This window comes from Rattus norvegicus, chromosome 12 (assembly GCF_036323735.1).
Source record: "Rattus norvegicus strain BN/NHsdMcwi chromosome 12, GRCr8, whole genome shotgun sequence".
NCBI lineage: Eukaryota > Metazoa > Chordata > Mammalia > Rodentia > Muridae > Rattus > Rattus norvegicus.
In genome coordinates this window covers 38,110,677-38,134,360 of record NC_086030.1, presented here as the reverse complement: position 1 = coordinate 38,134,360, position 23,684 = coordinate 38,110,677, and the positions used below count along the sequence as shown (strand labels likewise).

Sequence of the window (23,684 nt, the reverse complement as noted above, 5' to 3'; positions counted from 1 at the left end):
TACAGAGGTGGAAGGATGAGTGGTGAGGCCCAGGGCCTTCAAGACAAAGGAACTCGAGTATCCTCTCTCAAGGGAGAAGGGATATATACATATACATATATATACATATACATATACATATACATATACATATATATATATATAGACATATATATCATAGGTACCTCTCTGGTGCCTGCTTCATGGGGCTGAGCTCCCCTGAGTTCTGCCCATGGCCTGTGACAGGACCCCCAGGTAGTTCTAACCCTGCTCTCTCCTCCCTGGAGGCCTTTTTTTTCGTCCTCCCCACCCAAGGCTGTGTTTCCCCATTAGCCTCAGCAGGAGTCAGCAGGGAGGGCCCAGCAGTGAGCTAGCGAAACATGCTTGCAACGTCGAATGATCTTGGGTTAGAGGGGACAGTGCTGTGGATGGGGTACCTTCTCCGATGTCCAAGTCAGGGAGGCAGGGGCCCCTCTCCAGGTTGGGGCTCACCTGCCTTGCCCTGGCACGGGGACCCTGGGTGGTAGGGGATGGGGGGGGCAGGGCGAGCAAGGATAGGCGCCTGATGCTGGGGGTGTGGTTGAGCGACGAGGGACCCTCTGAGGAGCAAGAACAAGGGAAGGGGAATGGTTCAGACATGCACACACACAGGCACACACACAGGCACACACACGCACACGCACGCACGCACACACACACACACACACACACACACACACACACACTGGGCACCCCTACATTGGTAGCAGACCAGGGAGGATGGAGGATATTAGGGTAGAGCCAGGACCCATCAAGAGAAGACCTTAAGACAGCTGAAGTCTCAGAAACCCTACAGCGGTCACAGCCTTGGCCCGGCTGCTCACCGCAGCCTCATCTCCACCCTCCCAGTGAGGTCAGCACAGGCTGGCACTGCTCATCAGCCAATGAGGTGGAAGTCCCCTGGCCCTGCATGGTTCAGGATCCACTTCCTGCCAGGTAGACACCACTGTCGCCCTCTTCCCAGGGTCCCCTGCTGAAATATCTGTGGCAGAAGCACAGGGGACATCACTTACTCTGGGCAATGCCGGATGCTGTGTAGCTCTCCGCCATGCCTGACACCTGACTGGCGATGCTGATCTCACTGGCTCTGCGGAAGCCACGGCTAGCAGGGGCTGTGCCGGGTGACGAGGGGGCTGCATGCTCTTGGAAGACTGTGTTGTGGGTCTGGAGCGCATCCGCTGTTGCGGGGAAAGAGGCAGAGATCTAGGTCAGAGAAGGCCTGGCCACAGTCTCCCAGCAATGGGAGAGGCCAGCTTGCTGGGTCCAGCGTGCACCAGGGTGCAGCTGTTTTAGGGCCTTGAGAGTGAAGGGCCTGAGCTGAGGCAGGGAGGGGTGGGCTGGGCAGAGAAGGGTGGACAGATGGACACAGACATGGGGTAGGGAGGCAAGGCATGGGTTCCTGCCCTCCTTGGCCACTTCTTCCCCATATTTGGCCCCACAGATGCTCTCTTGGACCACCCTGGACCAGACCACAGAGTATCAGCATGACTTGGGCAGGGGCCTTGGGCATTTTCCCAGGGATTCTGAATTTCGTCTGAGGACTAGGAGGAAGGCAGACCCCAGAGTGGCCCTCACACATAGGCCAGCCCCCTGATGGCATCTGAGGACAAAGGCAGGTGCCAAGGGTTCAGGTTGCAGGTAGGACACAACAGGAGTCATTTGGAAGAACCGGTCTGGGTGACATATGAGGCCTGCACATTCTCGGGAAGGTAAGGAGTGAGACCTGCAGGCCCCAACTCCTTGCTAACATCAAGGCATTTTCCTAGCTGAGGGCTGAGAGGTGGCTGTTTGATGCTGCACCCTGTCTGCTCTCTACAGTGTCAGGAAGGTCAAAGAGCAGCCTTGGAAAGTCACATGCTGTCTGACAGTGAGACAGCTTCTGTCAATCTCGGGAAGATTTGTGGCCACTTTGCATTAGGGTCACTTCAGGTTCTGGATCATCACGCACAGAAAGGAGCCAACAAGACCAGCTTCCCACGGCCATGTCCTTGCTACCAAAATCCCACAGATTGAGTGGCCAGAGAGGGCATGAGGGGGGTGGAGGTCCAAGGGGCAGCAGCCAAGCAGACATCAGTCACTAGGAGTGGGGGGTACACACACTCAGAACAGCCCAGGCTCTGGCGGGGCCCATCCTGCCAGGTGAGCGCGGGAACAGGGATACTGGTCTCCAGGAAGCTATCCCCGTGGGGAAGGGGGGCCAGGGGGCCGCCCTCCAGGACCAGCTCTGGGTTTCTCTGCACGGTCTCGACTGGAGGCAGACGGGAAGAGAGCAGAGGACAAGAACAGACACTCAAGTGGGCCATCTGCACATGTGCTGACACACACAAGGCTCCTTGAATACCAGGACAGGACAACAAGATGCCAGGATACACGCTGCAGCAAGGGACGGGCCATTCTGAGGACGGTCCCTCCCATACTCCCAGCCATCTCTGGGCACCTGCCTACCACAATGGGCCCTGTTTACAGGGTCCCCAGCTTGCAGAAGGGCCTCAACTCCTTCCCTGATGGGTTGGAGGCCCTAGGCAGTAGGGGAGGGAGTACAGCCCTGGCAATTAATTGCTGGGAAGCCCTCAGGAAGTTCTGACAGTCAGTCTTGCCCCACAGGGATCGGGGAGCATGGCTACATCTGCACCAATGTTCACTGGGGACAGTGTCTGCCTCTGTTTCCCTTTGAGGAGACCCACTGGATATTGGGGGCTATAGCATAGCAGTAATTCCCAACCTGAAAAACCAACGCCCTGCCTTCCCGAAAGCCTCACCCAGCAGTGTGGAACAGCCATCCCCCAGCGGGTAGCGCTGGTATCGAGGGATGTTGAAGGGCGGCAGGGTGTGGAAACGCCGCTCCAGCAGCGGTTCCAGGCGGGAGGCTGAAGGGTCCGCAGGGTGGAAGAGGTTGTACACTTGCTGACACGCTGGCCGCAGCTGGAAAACTGGGAGTGGAGGGGCGCAGAGAGAGAAGACTCTGAGTAGTAGGCGGGGTGGGATGGGGAGGGGAAGGGGGCGGGGAGTGGGTGAAGGGCGGGGAAGGGGCAGGGCCCAGGCTGCCTTCGCTGTGTGTTTTCATCAATTTGGGATCTGTGTGGATCATTTTCCTTTATTAATAGTTTTTTTAAGCAGGGTCTCATTGTCGCCTATGCTAGTACTGAACTCGTCCTGCCTCAGCCTCCACAGTTTGGCACTGAGGGAATGTGTTGGACAGCGGGGTGGAGGGCTCCTTCTAGCCCACGATCCCCTATGGGCTCCACGTGTATCTTCAGCCAGGTATAACAGGCACACATAGGCTGAAGTCACCCCAGCAGTACTTGACCGCTCCTTGGCTGCATCCTGGCACTGCGAGTGTGGCAGGCGCCTTCCCTTCTAATTCACACCCACAGGAGCACACACCAAGCTTTCTGAACTTGGCCTCGGATGCGTAATTCCACCGAATTCTTCCTTGGGGTGGCAGGGGATAACCACAGAATGTTCTCTGCATGTCCATGGGAAGCCATGAGATTTTTCTGAGCAAGGCAGATGGCCCTGTCCTGCAGGGGGACAGCTGCCCCCTGGGAGAATGCTCATTTGTGGAGTCCCCCTCAGCAACCAAGCTGCTACCTTGTAGACAGGAAGGACCAGAGTTATTGGTGGGCCACCGAGTATAGGGCCTTCATTGTAATCTGGCCCCATAGTTCACCTGCTCTCGGCTTGTCTGAGCCCCTCGGGAGCTGGGCCGGTTAAGGCTGGCACAGATCAGGGATCACTGGGAGGCTCGGATACTGCCCCACCTCCCATCTCCAGGGACCATGATGCACTATGGCCCTTGTCTGTCCCTATGGGTGGACCCCATACCCGAGACTGGGTCTGTTTTGTCTGACCTCCCTGACCCTGCTACGCATCCCCATTGCTTCAGGGATCTTAGAGAGGTATGGAGCAAGAGGTTCCAGGAGAGGACCATGTGACTGGGCTGCTGGAGAGGTAGGGAAGGACAGTGCCTTTAGTGGGCAGAGATGTTGAAAGGGTTGGGATGTGACCATGGCCTTGTGACTGGTCCACAGAGGTCCCTGTCCAGCTCATGTAGCTTGACCTATCCCTGCAGGCCTCTCACCATCCAGGGAGGGGATGACTGTTTTCCTCAAGGCTAGGACTAGCCCCAGTGGGCACCCGAAGAGGAAGAGGTCGGCGATCTCGAAGTCAAACTTGCCCAGGGCCCCGGCACCGTCCAGCATCGTGGAACTGCTTGAGCGGCGGGAGCTGGGTTCATTCCTCAGTACGCTGGCATGGAGGCTGCAGTGGGGATGGAGGGGCCTGCAGGTCACCCAGGGTCAGCTTCACAGGGGTCAGACTGGGTCTCATGGTCCCTTAGGGACTAAGGCCTGTACTGTTGTGAGAGTAGGGCTACCCAGCACCGACTAGACAACCCTAGTGACAGCATATCACAACCGTGCCTTTGATGTAGCCATGATGGGATCATGCTGCCCGACCCCACCTTACCTCTACCCTCAGGAGGATGCGTCTCCAGTGGCTGAGGATAGCCCTTGTTATATACAGGACCGCAGTACCCAGGAAACTGGAAGTCCCCCAGATAGGAATGCCCAGAACCCCACCCATGCAATGACGGAGGACTCTGGTTCCTTCATGCCGGGACCTTCCTCCTACCGGCACACCAAGCCCTACCTGGACAGGAAGGCCTGGTGCTGCTGGATGGTGTCCAGCTCATAGGTGGAGGAGTCGCTCCTTTTGCGAGGCATCTGCTTTCTGGAGTCCTCCGTGCCGTTGCTTCGGGGGATGTCAATGTTGCTACGGCTCAGATGCCGGCTGCTCTCCAGGCTGGAGCCTCCACCACTGCCACCGCCACTACCACCGGAGCAGTGTGCTGCATTCACCAGGATGCCCGGGGACAGCAGGTCAGCGTCCTGGAATGGCCATGGAGGCTCACTGCCAGGTGGTCCCTGGCCTAGGCCTAGGCCCTTCTTCAGTGTTCTGCGAACCCCTCCCTCCTGACTCCAGGCCCTGCCGGCCACTGCCCAGCTGCAGGCTTCTCACCCAACTAGAGGGGGAAGTCTTGTCTCCCACTGCCCCTCAGACTACTGGCTAAGTCCTAGCATCCTTCACTCCGGGACTGGCTTGGCACACAGTGATCTCTCCCAGGTGATGGCCATTCTACAGCAGGAAGACATCAGGGTGAGACAAAGGGGAACAGAGCTGTGCCACGAAGTGCAGACCCTGGTGTGTGAAGCCACGTGCTCTCCCGGACACATTGCAATGGTTCTCCAGACCCCAGGCTTCACACTGCCACTTGCGGTCACCCACACGGGCAAAACCTGTGTCCTTCCCATGTGACTCCTAGGGGATGCTGAGGTCCACTTTCAGCTCTTCTGAGCTGCTGCTGATCTGCTTTAGGTACTTCCTTTGACTTAGCCTGAGACCCGGGCATATGCTTGCCACGCCTCTCCTAGCCCTCTCATCTCCTACTCTAGAGGGGAACCCCTGCTGGGCCTCGTGGTGGGGGGGGGGCTCTGGACATTGTTGAATGACAAAATAGACAGGGCAAGGACTGTGGTGTCCGAGTCAGTTCCTTGGGGTTTTGGCTGGGCACACTGCTTGTGGGACACAGCACAGGGCACAATGCTTGTGGCTCGGTGGCCTGCATCAGGAAAGGCAGCCAGTCTCTATGGTGTAATATGAGAGACAGCAGACCTTCCTGGAGGTTTGGGACCAAAGGATGCCCCTCCCTCTGCCCCCGCCCGCTCAGGTACCTGCATGCTGACCACACTGCCCCGGCGGCTACTGCTCTGGCTCTCAGACACTGGCTGGCCACTGTAGCACAAGGCATCAAACGCCAGAATGCCCCCGACACAGTCTCCAATCAGGCAGACCTGAAGGCAGGAAGGCAGAAGCTCGAGTCTCCATCCTGCTTGTGAGGCTGCTAACTAGGAAAGGCACCCCCCTACCCTTCAACCCCCCAACCCCCCCAGATCTGATCCTCTGGCCAGCCCACCCTGAAAGGTCTTTCCTTAACCCCTGACCTCACTCACCTGTCCGTTGAAGGTCACGCCTTCCTGGGACTTGATAAAGTCTCCATAGGCCAGGTTGGCCCGCTGAATCACTGTAGCAACTGCCTCCTGGTACTGGGGTGAGGAAGTGGCCAGCAGGGGCAGAGCAGCCAGGGGGATGTGGTCCTGGCTGCTAGACAGACAGCCCTCATCATGGCCATAGGGACTGAGGCTGGGGGGAAGGGGCTGGGTCAGGAGAGGGCAGGTAAACTCAGCTTGACCCAATACCCCCCCACCCCACCCCCCCCCGATCTAGAAAGCAGGCCAAGGAGAGCTGCAGCTTGCCCTGCAGTACTCATGGAGACACTCCCAGGGAGGCCTAGAGCAGGCTCAGAGTGCCAGGGCTGCTGAGTAGACTCATATCCCAAGGCAGGTCAGCATTTCTATCCTACAGCACTGTACCGTGGACTCAGCTGGGGACTGTCCTCCTAGATCTGTACTTATCTTGTCTCCTGGGCTCCGCTGCCTTCCCACTGAGGGGAAGGACATTCTAAAAGGACCTGACACTGGGGAGCCATGCAACGCTTGGGGCCGGAGGTGGGGACAGTGTGTTGCTGCTTCTTCCTGTCGGGGGCATGATGGGTGTTGGCAAGCACATGCCACTCACTTGGAGACGAGGGCGAAGGCATCGGCACAGATGGGTGGGCAGGGCACCAGGCGGATGGCTAGGTGGCCTAGGGCACTGGGGTAGTGCACACGCATGACGGTGTCGAACACATTGGTGATAGTGTTGGTGTCACCCTGCTTGGAGCTGGGGTCACCCGCTCCCGTGTCCAGGATAGTGCCTCCATGCAGCACCAGCAGCAGCACGTGAATCTTGGAGGGTGGTGTGGCTAGTGGCTGGCTCACCTCATCCTGCATGGGTAGTGGTGGGCATGAATTCCTTGCCAGGCCCCAGGTGCCCTAGGTTTTTTTTTTTTTTTTTTTTTTTGTACTGCTAGGAATTGGACTAAGGAACTCACACATGTGGTGGGCCAGCATCCTACCCCTGAGCTCTATTTCCACCTGGGAGACCCGGGTTTTGGTTATCTGGTTATAAGGTCCGGGGTTCACTGCCTCAGCCTTTCCCTTGAACCCCTGTAAGGACTGGAGACTGGAGATGGAGTGGTGTGTCCTGGACCAGGGTCACAACAGACCCGAGGAAGGGTATCTTCTGGAGAAATCACCAGTTCCACCTTCTTTAGGGCCTCAGGCAGCAGCTTGTTTGAGCTGCCAGGCCTTTGGATGCCTGCTAAGTGTCTGCTTTTAGGTATAGGTCTGGTTTGGCTCGAACAGTCAGGCAATGCTGTCCTGGAGTCATAGGGGTCGATAGGCGTGGAGGTCCTCTACTTGTCCCTCAGTCCAGTGTCCCACTATTCTTAGAATCTAAAACCAAGGGCCCCAAGAGCAGAGGCAGGATCCCAGCACAGCAGGAAAGAGAGGGCAGGTCATGAGCCTACTTTCCTACCAACCTGCTACACTGCTATGAAGCCAAAGGGAGACCCTAGACCTTATGCTGTGCACAGGGCTACAGAGCTACTCTCCTCAGACAAGGCGAGAGGGCAGAGAGGCCCAGGCACTGGTGAAAAGACTCATTAACACCAAGGCAGAATAGCACCCAAAAAGCCTTGCTAGTTCTCCTGGAAGCCCAGGCTGGGGCCCCTACTCCCAGAGGCCTTTCCTGAATGCCTACTGAGTTCCTAGTATGTGTGTGACAATGACCACTGGTCTTTAAGTGTTGATCGTGCTATGTCCAAGGGTGTGGGGATAAGTGAGGAAGAGAGTAGAAGTGATTCCTGTTTTGGGCTTGCTGTCCTCCCGGGGCTGGGGTAGGAACAACTACACGTGCAGGGACTGTCCACCACAGGGCGGCCTGGGCATGGAATGATGGCCACTCCCATCATGATCAGGTAGAGGGGCTTCTTCAACACAGTGGGCACAAGGTTATGGAAAGATGTCTATAAAAGCAGCCTCCCAGCTCCTGGACACGGAGGTAGAGTCCAGCTGTACCTTGTCACCTGGGAAAAGGTGGGACTATCCTTTGTGCAGTAATCTGGCTAACCCTTTAGGGAGGACCATAGGCCAGAAACACAGCTTTCCTCACACCCAGCCAAGGACAGCAATTCCCCCTGCCCTGAACTCTAGCAGAAGCGGAGCTCACAAGCGTGGTGAAGCCAGTGATGGGGAGACAGGGTAACCCCAGTCTGCTCCTACCAAGCCACCCTTTCATGAAGAAAGGTTCCAGTTTGGGGGTTAGGGTGGGCAGAAGGGTCTGCCTTCGGACGGCAGTGCCCCAGAAGCAGTGCTGGGCTCCTCTAACTGCACATCCCAAGGCAGATCCTGAGCCTCCGGCTCTGCCCCTCTCCTGGGGGACAGTCAGAGCTGTGTGCGCTGAGTTGGGAGGGCCTCTGTTTGCCTTGTGTAACGCTAAGCAGCAACTGACAACTGTTCCCTCACCTACTACCCCTTCTAGAAAAGTACACCTTCACCTCAAAGCACAAGACCTCAGGAGGGCAAGGCCCTCCAAGGGGACCAGAGTTCCCACCTTGGGTAGCCTGGAGACAGAGCAGGGCAGTATTTATGACCATAGCATGGCACAACTGCGGCCCAGCCTGGCTCCTGCCCCAGTGCAAACAGCTCTGACGGTCCGCAGGTGGAAGGGGCGCGAGCTCCAGCAAAGAACCCCCGAGTGGACACAGGCTCTACAAAGACAGCTTTATTGGACACACTGAGTTCTGCCTGGCTGGAAGCAGCCCTGGGCCACAGTCACATCACTTCTGCCTAGACGGCTCTTGGTTCTGGTCCTTCTTTGTTTTTATCTTCTTGTGCCACGAGAAGGATGGGAACCTGGACCTCTTAGCTTTTTTCTGGAATTTACAAGGTCCTCATTTTATTTTTCCAAAGGTGGAACTTGGTTAAGGTTTTCCTTGTGGGGGCTGTCTGCTGTCCCTGGTTCTTGGGAACATCATAGAGGCAGGGCTGGCTGGTGTCCCCATAGAAAGGTGGCAGGGAAAGGGACCCCCGGCCTCTCTGGTGAATGTCTATCCAAACGTGGATACAAGGCTCTGGAAAGCTCTGCCTCTGTACCCTGCACTCGGCGCCCGCCCACAGCCTTGGTCTCTGAGTCTTTAGGTGGCTACTCACCTCGATGGTGTTCAGCTGCTCCACACTGGAGGCCACCCTGAACTCAGAGCCACTCTGGTGGTAGAGAGAGTCTGCAACGCAGAGGCCACATTGTCACTGCTACTGCAGTGGATGCCTGGTAGCCAAAAGGGAACTGTGCCCCCGGGGATGCTGCGAGCTCCTGGGTCCCCACCCTTGTGTGGGAATTGGGTCAGACAGGAGTGAGCCGCACCCCTCTCCCCAAGGCTGGTTACCCTGTGATTCCTCAGGCTCTGGATTCTCCATTTTGTCCATGAGGTCATTGGAGCTCCACTTGGTGATGTCCTTGGTGTACATTTCCTCCTTGTGCTGCAGGTTTTCTGGGGAGAAAGGAGGATTTGGGTGCTCCTGGAGCCCACATGCCCAGTGGACCCAGCTCTGACTTTCCTTCCCTGTCTTAGCAGCTGCAGACTGCCTGGCCTTCTGTCCCATTTAGTGTATTCCGTGATGCTGCCCAGAGATCGCCACTATCTAATTCCAGAACATCCTCCTCGCCGTGCATGCAAACCCCGTGCTCAGTCCCAAGCAGTCGGGCCTCACGGTGTAATCTGTTGTCCTCCAGGCCTTTGGGACATTTTTCGTGACACACTCACACACTGTGTGGTCTACTGCATGGCTTCATTCTCACAGTGCTGTGCTTTTGAGGTGTATGAGCTCTGTTGAGTAGGGCGGTGCTTCCTTACCCTTTATGGACCCACTACAGCCTTTGTTTATCTGTCCACGGCTGGTATGTAACATTCAGAAAGCATAGCTCAGTGAAGATGCAGCTATGAATGGGTCACCCAGGACTGGACTCTCACTTCTGCTTCTCTAGAACTGCTCCCAGGGCCAGAGCTGCCTGTCTCAATGCTGGCTGCCTCCTCCCTCTGCTGAGGAGAGGCTCCTGGGCAGGATCTGAGAAGCCTGCTGCTGTGGTATCTGTGCCTTTTCCCTAGAGCAGTGGCCCTCAACCTGGGGGTCGCACATCAGACATTTACACTATGGTTTACAGCAGCGCCAAAATGATAGGTATGAAGTAGTAAAGAAATAATGTTATGGTTGGTGTCAGCGTAGCACGAGGAACTGTATTAAAGGGTGGTTGTATTGGGAAGGTTGAGAACCATTGCTCTATAGCCTTTCTCAACCCTAGGTATGCATTTCCTCTTTCAAGGACAAAAGTGCCAGCTAGGAGGGATGGGGCACTAAAGACACCCTTCGAGTGCAGAGGTTGGCTCAGGATTCCCCTGCCGCCCATTTCCAGGTTGTCTAATTCCGGGACAAGTCAACCAACCTCATTTTTTTTTTTTTGTTGAATACCGACTCCCCAAGTTTTCTCACTGTTGGTCTGGCTACCCGGTTAATTAAGATGCCACACCGGGCAGCTCGTCTGCTTCCCCAAGCGATGGCAGAGTGAGAGAACCTTGTTCAACTGTGGCGTGTTCCCATCTTTCTAAGCTTCTACCCTTTGCTTGCTGGGGGGCTGGCTGTGCTGCCAGCATGCAGGGAGAGTCAGCTTTCTTTCGGGGCCTGCCTGCTGGCCCTCTGCCTTCTTTGAGAGCATATTTGTGGTTCCACGTGAGCAGGCAATGCTTGCCTCTTCCAGCACAGGACGCAACCGGCTGTGTGCGCCGTTGTGCGTAGTTTTTTGATTAGTGGGAAATAGGCAGTTCATCCAGTTTCTCTTTATTGCTTTTTCTAAAGTGTCTACATTAGATGCATATTAATTTGCATTTAATGAAGAAAAGCAATAACACAATAAAGCAAGCACAGAAATTGAGGACTAAGTCACACTTCTTATGGAGATAAATTGATCTGGGAAATGCTTCAGTAGAATTATGTGTCATATGAGGTGGGGTTCAAGAGAATGGCACCCTCCTTCCAGTCTCTGAGCCCTGACTTACAATTAAGCCCCAAGACTCAAGGGAGGTGGCTTCCCAGTGAGTAGCTTCACCTCATTCTCTGTACTCTACCTCCAAGTCCCGGGCTGTCCGCTGTGGTAGTGTGGGGGCAGGTAACAGGAACAGTATAGTGGCAGGGCTTCACACCCTTGAACAATTCTTCCTGCCTGTCCCAGAAGAGCCCCTAGGCTATAGAAACGGCCTGCTTACCTTGTGCATCGAAGAACTCTTCTTCTGAGCTTTCGTCAGAGTCCCTGGCGATACTCTGCATTCTCCACTCTGAGATGCTATGCCGGGAGGGGCTGGCTGGAAGGCAAAACCCTAGTGTGATGGTCCAGCCCGCAGAGGAGGGCTCTGTTGAGCTGGCCACAGCAAGTAGGGAGTTGCGATGCCATCTTGGAGGGCGAGGTGGGCATCACCAGAAAAGTTTGCCATAGACAGAAATGAAGAGACTAGGGGTGGAGTGTCCAGGGTCCATCTGTCTGGCCCTTTCTTTCTGGGGAGGGGAGCACCCTGTTGCCTCATGAACTATGCAGTCTTGTCCACGTGAGCTTGGGACAGGAGCTCAGATGAGCCCTGGACCTGACCATACACAACTCCTAAAATGTGGCCACAGCAGAGTTGTTAAGTGATGGCTGCAGGGCATCAGGGACAGAGGGAGACTGAGGCAACCACTGTTAAGCCCAGGCCCGGGCACCCTGGGCTTGGAAGGGGGGTTACTGGCCATGAGGGGCTTGGGGGCTTACAGGGGCAAGACTGGCCACAAGGAGGTGGGGTGGGGAGGCCTTAGAGGGGCAAGAATGGCCACTCATGGGGGAGAGGCAACTTCAGGGGGCACGACTGGCCACACAGGAAGACCTTGCTTCATCTTGTTGTCTGATGCCTTGAAAATATCTTCTCACACTGGGGAGTCTACCTGGACCCACTCCCCAGATTTCCTCAGTCACTGTTTGGGGCTTATGGGTAATTACATCTGGGGATGCTGCTGGGGAAAAGCCCGGTTCACTTCACGGTGAAGCCCTGCCTGGTACCAGTTAGAAAGTAAAAGGGTCCATGGTTGACTCTGCTACATCCACAGGAAAGAAAAGAGCACGGAGGACACAGCCGTGGCCCGGCGACCTCGGAATCTGGGAAGGTAGACCTTGCACCGGAAGCCAGGAACCCAGCTTACCTCCGCGCTTGGAGGACCTTGAGGACTTGGAGGAGGTGGACCACTGCTTCTTCAGACCCCGCCCCAGAGACTCCCCATTGCTGCTGCTGGGTTCAGGAGTTGCTCCAGTTGCCTGGTCCTTGATTGTACTCTCCTTGCTTAGTTCTGATGGTCCTTCCTCCGAAAACTGGGCCATTTTGCGGGACAGCATGAGCTGTACCTCCTTCTCCAGCTCTCGGATTTTCTCCATGGTCAGCCCATACCATTCGTCCTGCCAGCACCAGGCCTGCCGGTGGGCCCTCACCATCACCCGCCGCAAGCCTGCAGAGAGCCAGAGGACAGGGTCAGCTCCTATCAGGGGCAGTACGCACCAGGGCAGAGCTATGGGCCAGGCTGGAGTCACCAATCATTTGTGCCTCCGTTCCTCTTATTGTCAGCCTGGAGAACTGGCTCCCAGTGGCCTCAGGAGTTCATAATGGCTGGACACCTGGAGGGCAAGGCTTTGGTCAGAGGTCATAGTTTACTGTAGGGGATTCAAGCTCCAAGGGGAAGTGGCTTGTACTTCCCAAAAGTCTTCTGTCTGGTCTATGTTTCCTGTTGAACTTTTCCATAGAAGATGAGATTTAAAAAACAGATTGCATTGTCTGTCTGTCTGTCTGTCTGTCTGTCATATGTAAGTATGAAAGCCAGAAGTCAACATTGGCTGTCTTTCCTCTATCGTTTTTCTACCTTATTTTTAGAAGCGTGATCTTTCATTGAACCTAGAGTTTGTGGATTTGGCTAGACTGGGTGAAAGCAAGAGCCAGGAATTCTGTCTGTACCTCCCCAGCACTTGGATTACAGGCGTACATCATTGAGCCTGTTCTTTTACGTGGGATCAATCCTCAGGCCCTCGCAATTCCGTGGTAAGCACTTTACTGACTGAGTCGTCTCCCTAGCCTCGCACACATCTTTCGATCCAGCGCTTGGGAGGCAGAGGCAGGTGTATCTTTAGGTTCTAGGCTAGCCTGATCTACAGCGTGAGTTCTAGGACAGCTAGGGCCACACAGTAAAACCCTGTCCGAAATCAAAACACCAAAAACCAAAACCAAAACCAAACCAACAACTACAGCAAAAGAACTGGATGGGACGGCACACAGTCATCGCCTGGGACGGGGAGGTAGGAGTTCAAGGTCATAAGGACATCCATGAGACCTTGCTTCAAAAACAAAAACAGCAGTGAGCGAGGTGGCTCCATGGGTGAAGACACTTGGTGCTAAGCTTGGAACAGCCTGGAACCCACACTGGAAGGGAAGTTGTCCTCTGACCTCAGCAGCACTCACTGCTTCATGAGCGTTCAGTTCCCAGCACCACATCAGGCTGGTCGCCACCACCTGTACCCCGGGCTTCAGGGGATCCCACACCCTCATTTGCTGCCATGGATATCTGCACCCACATGCACATTCCCGCACAGAAACACACACGCACATATGTGGACTCTAAGAAGAGCATAAAAGGCGGTCAACTTTAATGTCATGGGCAAAGCGGCCGTGTTCCCAGTCAGGGTTTTCGCTCTCCATCTCGGATTCCTTGCTACCCAGCAGCCCTGGTCCTGGGGCCTGGGTTTTGTGTTTGTGGCTTGCTCTGTTTCTGGGCTTAGTGTGAAGATGTACACTGTGCGTTGGAATGGTCTGGCTGGTGATATTTACATACGTGCTGTGCTGTGTGTCTCTGGCTGAGTCTCACCTTTCCCACACTCCTGTGTGCTCTAGATGAGGGATGGACTCACTTGGAACACTGGGGGGTGTTTGTTTTTGTTTGTCCTTTCCGTGCTAAGTGGGCCTTTGGCTTGTGTGGATAATTTTCTACTTTGTGGCTCTGAACATTTTGAAACGTGTATGAGTTTCTCCAGGGGGCATCCTTGAGAGTGGTGGTGGCTGGATCTCAGGGATGTGTCTGTCCCTGCTTTCTCAGAGAACAAGACACTGAGCTCTGGCGTGTCCTCGGGCTTCCCCCTCTACCACCCTCACATCCCCGGCCTCTTTTTCTGACTTCACAGTCACTCTGAGAGTCCAGTTGTGGGGTTTCTGCTCACTGGTGGAACAGGACAGAACTCTCCCTCAGCCACGGCTGACTATATCCCTTGCCTACACCCAAGGTGGCCTCGGATACGACGCTAAGGAGCTTCTGTTGCCCTTTCTGGGCCTGTCTTTGGGGCTCACAGTACACTCTCACCAAGCAGGGAAAGCCTTCCTCTCAGGCTGGCTGGAAGGAACGTGGCACTGCACTACGGCTGGGATCAGGCAGCCTGCGTTTGAGAGAGGGTGGGAGTGACTTCTCCAAGACCACTTGTGAGTATTCTGATGCCCACAGTGCCTGATCACACAGGGCTCTGAGTCCCAAGATACACCCCACAACAAGTCTGCAGAACTGGCACCGTTACACCCCTCCACAGATAAGAAAATGGGACGCAGAAAGGCAACGTTGAAGCTGCTAGGGCAGTGTGGGAACTGCATGTTACGGCCGTCCTGACATCTGGGGTGTCCTCCCTTCCGAGGAGAGAGGTGACTTAGGAAGCTGAGGAAGTTGGGTTTTGTCAGAATCTCAGAAATTATCTGAGGAAAGGGAAGGGCATGGGGCGGGCATTCTGACTGATACCCAGGCTGCGTCATGACTCTGCCCTCCTGGCTGGAGGTCTCGAGTAGATGTGGGGAGAGAGTAGGGAGGGTTTTTTGGGTCCGTCTCAGCTAACATGAGGTTGGGCGGACTGCAGGGATTATCTCAAATGCCTCCTGCCACCTCTGCTGAACTCTCACGGGCCCTGCAGAAGCGGGAAGGGAGCAGGAGATAATGTATCTGTGATGTTGCCTTAAGGCAGGAGCTGGAGAAACTGTCCCTCACTGTCAAAGCTGTTGTACACGCATCGTTTCGGCCTTTTCAAGTGGGAGGCCCCTCCTCAGAGCCCAGCACTTTGCTGACAGCACAAACGGCTTCCACAATCTCTAGAATCCACACTGTGTGGGGTTATCTAATGCCACCTCCAATGCCAGTTGAGGGATGTCTATTCTGGGTCCAGTCTACGTGGGGGGGGGATTCATTTCATCCTCTATAAACAAGGTGCCCCCATCATGGGTGATCACGAGTCAACATGATGAGAATAGAGCATGTTCTCAATGGTGTGGCTCTATTCATGCCTAGAGTAAGTCTCCCTGGTTTGTGGTGTCTCGTGGTGACTGCCTGGGTGCTTCTGTGAAGTCATGAGTCTAGCGCTCCAAAGGGGAAAGGAGAGTCTCGGGCAGCATTCCCTGGCTGGGAACCCCCAGGCATGCTAGCCTGCCTGCTCCTTAGACACTGGCTCTGGGAAGGGCATGTGGGTGTGAAGGGCGCTTTATCTGAGCCGCTCTGCCATCTGGACTTTCCAGCTTATAAAGAGGCAGAGCTATGGCCCCCTCAGGTAGAGGAAAGAAATCCCTGAGATCCAGAGGCCCCAATGGCAGAAGGGGTGGGGGATGACTGCAGAGGCTTCTGGCTACACTATGATATACCAGCCAAGTCACGAATGTCTGGGAAGGGACAAGGCATCTGCACACTGGGCCTGGGTGGCCGAGACAGTGGAGAAGGGGGGATGGGCACAGGCGTTCTTGCTTGTCAGCTCATAAAGCTTGTCAGCTCGTAAAGCTTGCAGCTGTGCAGTCCTGAGAACTTTTCCTTGATTGGGCCATTGAAGGTGGTAAAAACCCACCCTAAATTGGAGTCCTACCTTCTGGTGGCAGCTTAAATAAAGAGCATGGAAGAGAAAAGCTTTTGCTCTTTCCCTGCTGGCCCTCTCTCTCACCCGCCAGTCCAGGTCTTCATTGGTATTAGAGCTTACTTGTCAGGACTGGAGACCGGGTGAGAGATGCAGCCTCTCGCCTGAATAACTGCTAGACTCTTGGACCTCTCATCAGGAGACAGTCGTCGTTCGGACTCTTGGACCACATCCTTTATACTATTCTAACAAGTCCTGTTTATATTCATTCATTCATTCATTCATTCATTCATTCATCCATCCATCCATCCATCCATCCATCCATCCATCCATCCATTCTCTCACCCATCAGCTCTGTTTCTCTAGGAAACCCTGACTTAATACGGGGTCATCTCTTAGTAGTAAACTGTAAGAACACGGTCACGGCACATGGAGAACGGAGGCAGGCGGGTGGGCACGCCTCGGCCCTGCGCACCCACCTGTGTCATGGATAAACCTCTCGATCTTGGACTGCATGCCCCAGTACCGGAACTCCACCTTACAGAGCTTGTAGGCGCACATGATGGGGAGGAGCCGCTTCTTGTACTCCTGAATCCAGTTTTCAGAGAGAGGTCCCCGGCGAGTCTTGATCGACTGGAAGAGCTTGGGGTCTTCTTCTGTCTTGTACTCACTGGGGGTCACAGGATCCTTGACGATGTCGATGATGTCTATGGGGACACCCTGCAAGTGGTCACGTCTGCCTGACTTCTATCCACCCTCTCCAGATCCTCTACTCCTCTACTCTAAGTCCTTACAGGGCCCAAGGCTCATCGTATGTGATGCTATGTGTGTGTGTGTGACTGGGGATTGGACCTGGTGCCTCACTCATGCTATCATTGAGCTTCATCACTAACCCTATTGTATTTTCTATGTTGAGACAGAGTCATACACTAAGTTGACCAGGCAGGCTTTGAACTTGTGATCCTTCCATCTCAGCCCATACTACCTGGGCTGGTTCTTGTAGCTCTTTATGTAGTCAGCTTGACAAATCATGGTCTATGTGTGCAATTAAGTGGGGCCAGTGAACCAACAGGAAGAGGGTTTCCATGAAGAACAGTGGGGTAGGGAAGGTACACAGGGTGTTGGAATCTTTCCAGAGTGGGGTAGCATTTTGACACTGAGAGGCCCAGACAGCCATGTAGCACTGGTGCTCAACTGCAGTGGGATCTCAGGGACCACCAGATGCCTGCTGGGGACAGGGACTGTGGTGGAAGTGACAGAGAATCTGGAGGTAACAGTTCCTTCTCTCCAGGCTAGGCCACCACACTACTCTGTGCCCAGAGATGACCCCACAGAGGAGGCTGCAGAGCCATGTTAGGCCCTCAGGTGTGTTCTGTTCGACAGGCCTAAGTCCATTAAACCAATGTTTAAGAAACTGGCAAAGTTCACATGAAAATCTCCATCTCTGAATTCTCTTTAAAAAGATTTAGCTGGATGGATATGGTGGTATATACCTTTAATCCTAGCACTGGGGAGGCAGAGGCAGTCAGATCTTTGTAGTGAGACACTGTCTAAACAACAACAACAACATTGTAACAATGCAGTCAGCCTTCTGCACAGTAACATTGGCCAGGAAGCAAGGCAGCAAAGGCCACAGGTCACTCCAGGCACAGACAATACAATACGGGCCAGCCCACACATGGCATTCTCAAATAGCTTTAAGCCAGGCAGCACCCCAAGAGTGCAGGTGTACACTTACAGGGAGGAAAAAACTGACAGACTTGGCATGCACATCGAGGGCATGGAACTCTGTCCTGCTTCACTCTGCCCTGCACCCCCAGCTGAGAACCCAATGTACTCTCAGGATGAGATCAGGCAACATCGGAGGGCCATAGCCAGAGTGGCCTGGGGGTGGGAGTGCTGCCTGGTGGACTTCAGCCTTCATGCTCACCTGTTATCAGCTGGTTCTTTTCCACAGGAGACAGGTTGAACACATTATTGTTTTCCCCAGTGTCTGTCTTATAAAAGGTTTCAATGTCAATGGAGAACTTCTCCACAAAGGGGCAGGTGAACCTGAGAGAAAGAACATCCATTGGGCCTGCACCCTGGAGGGACTATGACTAGTTACCAGCCTGTCGGACTACATTGGAAACCATCAAGGTGACCAGGTGGTTGAATTGAGAATGGCCCCCACACATATCTGAGTTCTTATTCCCTAGTTGATGGAGCTGTTTGGGAAGGATTCGGAGGTGTGGCCTTGTTGGCAGAGGTGTGGCACTGAAGGTGGGCTTTGAGGTTTCCAAAGCCCACACCATCCCCGGTTAGTGCTCTCTCTCTCTCGTTGCATGCTCCCTGCCATGACGGTCATGAACTCATCCTCTGAAACTGAAAGCCCCAATAAAGTCTCTCTTCTCTAAGTTTCCTTGGTCATGATGTCTCTTCACAGCAGTAGAAACGTCAATAAGAATGGGGCAGGGGTTGACTAAGATGTGACAGTGAAACCTATTTCCTGTATTACCATCTTGTTGTGGGAAAGGCCAAGAGAGCTTCAGGGAGAGAGAGACAGGGATGAGATCTGATGAACTTCCTTGGCAGCTCCTAGAAGCCCCACCTATGGCATCCGCATGAGTATGGTTTGGTGGGAATGCATACACCGCTACAATGGCGGTGTGCTATAGAGTCAGCGGATCCGCCAGACACTCCTGGCACAGACACCTGCAAGAAGCCCTCTCTGACAATAGAACAGCTTCTCTCTGGGATGGAAAGGAGCTCTCTGAAATCCTAAACTAGCTCCCCGCACTCCCCAGGTGTGGCGGTCTGTGGGGAGGAAGCCCTGGGAGGCTAGAGGGGAGTGTCCTTGGTTAATGTGAGCTGGCACTGAGAGGCAAAAAGTGAAGAGCTTCCGCTGGAGTTCTGAGAACAGTCCTGCTCGATATGGGATGCATTAAACACTGCTGCAACAGCTGAGTGTCCCAGAGGTGGGAGATCTTGGACCATCTGGTCTACCTCCGGTTCAAACTTCTTCACAGCAGGCTGCCTCTGTCTGTGGGAACTTAGTGAATGTTAACTCCCTGAACTTTCCTGCCTGTATGACATCCATTGGCATTTCTGGGGGGGGGGGGCAGGCATCCAGGGACATCCTTCCCTTTCCTACCTGTGACCAACTGAACCATTAGGGGACACACGTGAGATATGGTTTGATACTTTCATGGGAGCAGAAGTTGAACCTGTCAGGAGAACTCCTGGATGCATGCTGCGGAGTTCCTCTAGCAGACGGCGTGCTGAGGAGGGTTGAGGCAGACACACGCACCTTGTTCGGGTGTAGGGGTAGGCGTTCCAGGACTCCTCCACCACCCGCAAGGCTGCTTTGGGCAAGATGGAGCGAAACCAGCCAGGAATGTGCATGCCCACATGATACACCTTGTGGGTGTACTGCCCGGAGCCCCCAGGACCATCTGTGTAGGGTCGGTTCTCCAGGATCTCCACTCCGCTGCCTTGTCCATAGGTCTCGTTCCGGCTCTTCTTCTGTAGGGGAAAGCATGTTGATGTTCAGACAAAGTACTTTGCATAGGTGGAGGGGCTCGGAGGACTGGGGACAGGAAAGATCTTTGGCCTTGAGGCTGGCTCCTTCTGTGTCACTTTGGGGTATCCCTGTCTCCTAAATCTACACTGTGGCTCTGTGACCCCAAACCTCCTGATAGTGAAATGAGTCCTGGATTTCCTCTTTAAGGTCCAAGTATTAAAAAGCATAAATCATCTATTCTGACTCCTACCTACCCCAGGATGAGTGCCAAGATACACACTTATCTTTGAGACAGGGGCTCTGGCTGACCTGAACTTCCTATGTAGACTGGATCTGCCCTCCTGAGTGCTAGGATTAAAGGTAAGTGCTGCCCCATCCGGCCTCTTCTTTCTGGCTTTCCTTCTGGGACAAGGTCATTCTATGTAGCCCGAGATTTGCATTTCTCCTGACTCAGCCTCCAACTGGGATTACAAGTATTTGCCATCGCACCAGTGCTGGATGCCTGCTTTCCTGCTTCTACTGGGTTTTGTACGGTTTGTTCCAGCCACAATAATGAGGAAGAATAATAATAAGAGGCATCCAAACTGGAAAAGAAAAAGTGAAAAAGTAAACCCTCTCAGTTTGTCGAGGATGTCATCTTTATATAGAGAGGTCTAAGGAACTTTCCTTAAGTCTCGTAGGCTTAATTAAATGAGCTCTGCAATGGTTCAGAACACAAAGCCAAAGAACACAAAAAGGAAAATGGTTCCATTTCCTACGGCATTTGCAATAACAGACAGGAATACGTTTAAACAGAGAAGGGAGCAGCTTGTACACGGAAGACCATGAAGCCAAAAGAAGTTAAAGACCTAAAACCTGGAAAAGCAACCTTCATAGGTTAGGACACAATACTTTTGAAACAACAATAATCCCCACGAAGCCTGCAGGACCCCTACAATCTCCAGCAAAGATCTAGTGGCTCTTTTTTTTTTTTTTGTAGGAGCAAATGGATGTTAAAATTCCTATGTTATTACAGGAGACCCCACAGCTCAAGCAAACAAACCTAGAGCAAGCTGGAGACCCACACCTCCCAGTATCACACAAAACCTTATACTTAAGTGCCTCATTATTCACAGTAGCCAGAAGGTGGAAGCCATCCCTCTGACCGCCAGGTGAAGAAAGGGCATACACTGGACGGGGTAGATGGCTCAGCGGGTAAGAGTGCTTGCGGTGCAAACATGAGGACCTGGGTTCGGAACCCTGGAAGCCATGCAAAGCCATGTGTGGCTGGCTGCATGCTTGCCCATAACCCCAGCACAGTGAACGGCAGAGACAAGTTCAGTGAGAGAACCTGTCTCACAGTAATAAGGTAGCAAACAGTAGAACAGGCCTCTGGCTTCTGCATGTTAAGAGACTTTGCTCAGGACTGCAGGAGTCCTTGGGACACACAACTAGGTTTGCTGGGCCCCAAGAATGTTCTGTTTCCAGACTGGGCACTGCTCACAAGAACTTATTCACTTGATGGGAGCCCACACAGTGATGCTATGGCTTATGGACTTCCTGTACTTGCAGAATGTTTAATGAAAGGTAATGAATGAGGGCTGGAGTGCTTGGCCCAAAAATGGGACACATATGTCACCCCATCCAAGGCCCAAGGAACACTGTGGAATTGTGGACAGAAAGAGTCTGAGGATGGGGCGGGGGTGAGCCCCACAAAGCTGTCTTCGGGTCACTGTGTTCATGAACTCAGTGTGGCCAAATGACTGTGAAAAGCTGTACAGGACTGGGGGAAGGACGCAGGAGAGACGTTGGGAGTTAATGGCAGCCTGGGGAGAGGCTGTCACTGTCTTCAATGGTGTAGCCACTGATAAGTAGCCCACGCTCCAGGAAGTAATTTCCCACCCATGCTCATTCCAGTAACCCTGATTAAACTCACTGGGCCACACCCACACAAAAGACATGAAAATGGGAGGGGCCTTCTAGAGACAAAGAAGGGTCTCAGAGGGATGGAGCAGATTGGAAACAGTGTAGCAGGATAAAGTCCACTATGCACATGTATAACTGTCAAACTGAAATTTGAAAAGTGAAGAGTTGGGCTCACACTTGGAATTCCAGCAGAGGCAGGGGGATTATGAATTCCTGTTCAGCCTGGGACATTACATACATACACACACACACACACACACACACACACACACACACACACACACTCCCCCTGAAAACACTCACCAACAAAAGAACAATGATGGCTCAGTGGGTAGGGTACCTGCCACCAAGCCTGACAACCTGAGTCCAATCTCTAGAACCCACATGCTAGAAGGGAAAACAGACTCCTGAAAGTTGCCCTCTGACCTCCACACGTGTGTCATGGAATACACACCCTCACCCACCACCCCGCCAAATAAGGGAAAACAATGGTTATTTTGTTTGTTTGTTCGTTTTGTTTTTGATAGAGACTCTATGTAGACCAGGCTGGCCTTGAACTCACACAGATCAGCTTGCCTCTGCCTTTCAAGTGCTGGGATTAAAGGTATGTGCCACCAGGCCTGGTCCAAAGAAATGCAGTTTTTAAAGTGAAAAGAGACCCAGAAATAGCCAAACCAGTGAGAAGTCTACTTCAGAGTCGTACTGCAAAGGAAATGTCTCAGAGAACAGTCACTGTCCCTGTCTGCCTCGGGAAGTCAGTGAAGTCTAGCTTGGAGTAGTGGGGAGTGTGGTCTGTAAGGCTCTGGAGTCCAGACATCCTCTCTGGTTTGTTTCTGAGAAAGGAGTGAGGGCACAGGCTCAGATAACTGTTCGTTCCCATGCCTGGAGGCCTGGGGACACTGGTGAGGAGGGCCCAGATGCTTCAGCTTAGCATTGGTGTTGACAGATAGTGGTGAGGAGATGGGGCACAGAAGAGCTGGGCTCGGACCTGTAAGGATCAGATAGGCCCACCCATGGAAAAAACGCTGGGGCTGAGGTGTCCATGCTGGGAGCAAGGAAAGAGCTGGAGAGAGGAGGAACAGAGAGGGAAGGCCAAGCCTGAGTAGACGCCTTCTGTATCCTATCTCGGTCTACACCTCTCCTCAAATGGTAGAATGGGGCACTCCATTCTGCACGTGAGGAAACTGAGGCATGGGGTACTGAGGGCGGCTCACCCAAGGCCTCTGGGCCAGTGTGGAGACAGAGGACAAAGCTGCAGATAGCTTGGATCTCAGAAACTGCACAAGCATCCCCTCCTGCTGGGTGGGCCTGGTCCCAGGCTGCTGGTTTGCAAAAGGGAGGCAGCCATGCCTCAAGTGGTGTTGGTGGATGCCACATGTATAACACGGATGCACATGTGCCTAGCTGTCTCCTCCAGATGGTTGCCTGAGCTCTTCAGAACCATCTGGACCACGGAAGCCCTGCTTTGAACCACCCAGGTTAGTCTCCCAAGTGAGCAAAGCTGTGTTATATCTGATTTACTTCAGAGAGGCCCACGGAAGAGGCTGTCTGGAGCGACACCTAGGAGTGATGCTGGAGTGGACTTACGTGTCCAGGGAATCAGCATCTGACTAGGGAGCTGAGGACTGTGACCCATTACTGGGCCTATGCAACTGAGGCTGCTGGTCAGGATGTCCATGAATGTGCACACGTGTGAGCCAAGAGTGCGTGGATTCAGTGCTCTTCTGGGCAAGACAGAAGGACGGCGTTCTCAGAGCGGCCTGTGGGTGGATGTGGTGTCTTACACCTGTACTCTCGGCATTTGGGACTGCCTCGTGTTTTGAGGACAGCTTGGACCACACAGTGAGAATCTGTCTACAGAGAAAACTACTGGGGCTGGGGGCAGATGGACAAAGACTTCCTGGGAGGACATTCCCTTTGTCATGCATGGAGGAGCTGAGGAACAGGAATCCAGTGCCATCCGTCCCACTCAGCCAGAGTGACAGAGAAGCTGAGGGGGCAGTAAGGTTTTGGCACCGCACAGGACCACACACTCCCTCATGGCCAGGACTCTCCTGCTGGCTGCCGTTGACAGCTCGTTAAAAACACATTCCCTGATGTAAGAGCTAAAACTCTCAGCAGGAATAAGTTTTTATGACCATTGGATTAGACAACGGTTTATAAATGTGACACTAAACCTGTTAAGATTGTTTTTCAAACAATCTTAGCTGGAAAGGGAAGGGGAGGCGTGGTCTGACCTTAGGCCGGGCAAGGGGGCGCCTTGTTGCCCACATCATGTGCGGATGGCCAAAATGCCTACGGGGGAAGACGGAGGGGATGTGTTCCCTTACAGAGG

The 23,684-nt window shown here is 53.8% G+C and overlaps 1 protein-coding gene across 20 annotated transcripts in view; it reads right to left on the bottom strand.

Annotated features, from left to right (window-relative positions):
• Positions 1-23,684, bottom strand: part of Pitpnm2 (phosphatidylinositol transfer protein, membrane-associated 2) — a 131,648-nt gene that overhangs the window by 5,686 nt on the left and 102,278 nt on the right. For 7 of the 20 annotated variants that reach the window (XM_039089445.2, XM_039089447.2, XM_039089450.2 and 4 more), the window contains 16 exons: positions 19,232-19,446; positions 17,873-17,994; positions 16,422-16,649; positions 12,237-12,536; positions 11,276-11,371; positions 9,404-9,508; positions 9,171-9,241; positions 6,655-6,902; positions 6,030-6,219; positions 5,751-5,870; positions 4,669-4,907; positions 4,100-4,278; positions 2,778-2,948; positions 2,117-2,266; positions 1,032-1,196; positions 417-578 (listed from right to left, as the gene is read on the bottom strand). In XM_039089445.2, coding sequence (XP_038945373.1) covers positions 417-578; positions 1,032-1,196; positions 2,117-2,266; positions 2,778-2,948; positions 4,100-4,278; positions 4,669-4,907; positions 5,751-5,870; positions 6,030-6,219; positions 6,655-6,902; positions 9,171-9,241; positions 9,404-9,508; positions 11,276-11,371; positions 12,237-12,536; positions 16,422-16,649; positions 17,873-17,994; positions 19,232-19,446 — 2,761 coding nt within the window. Of the gene's footprint in view, positions 1-416; positions 579-1,031; positions 1,197-2,116; positions 2,267-2,777; positions 2,949-4,099; positions 4,279-4,668; positions 4,908-5,037; positions 5,155-5,750; positions 5,871-6,029; positions 6,220-6,654; positions 6,903-8,727; positions 8,894-9,170; positions 9,242-9,403; positions 9,509-11,275; positions 11,372-12,236; positions 12,537-16,421; positions 16,650-17,872; positions 17,995-19,231; positions 19,447-23,684 lie in introns of those variants that run through there. The other 13 variants (XM_063271312.1, XM_063271311.1, XM_063271310.1 and 10 more) reach the window with 6 other exon arrangements.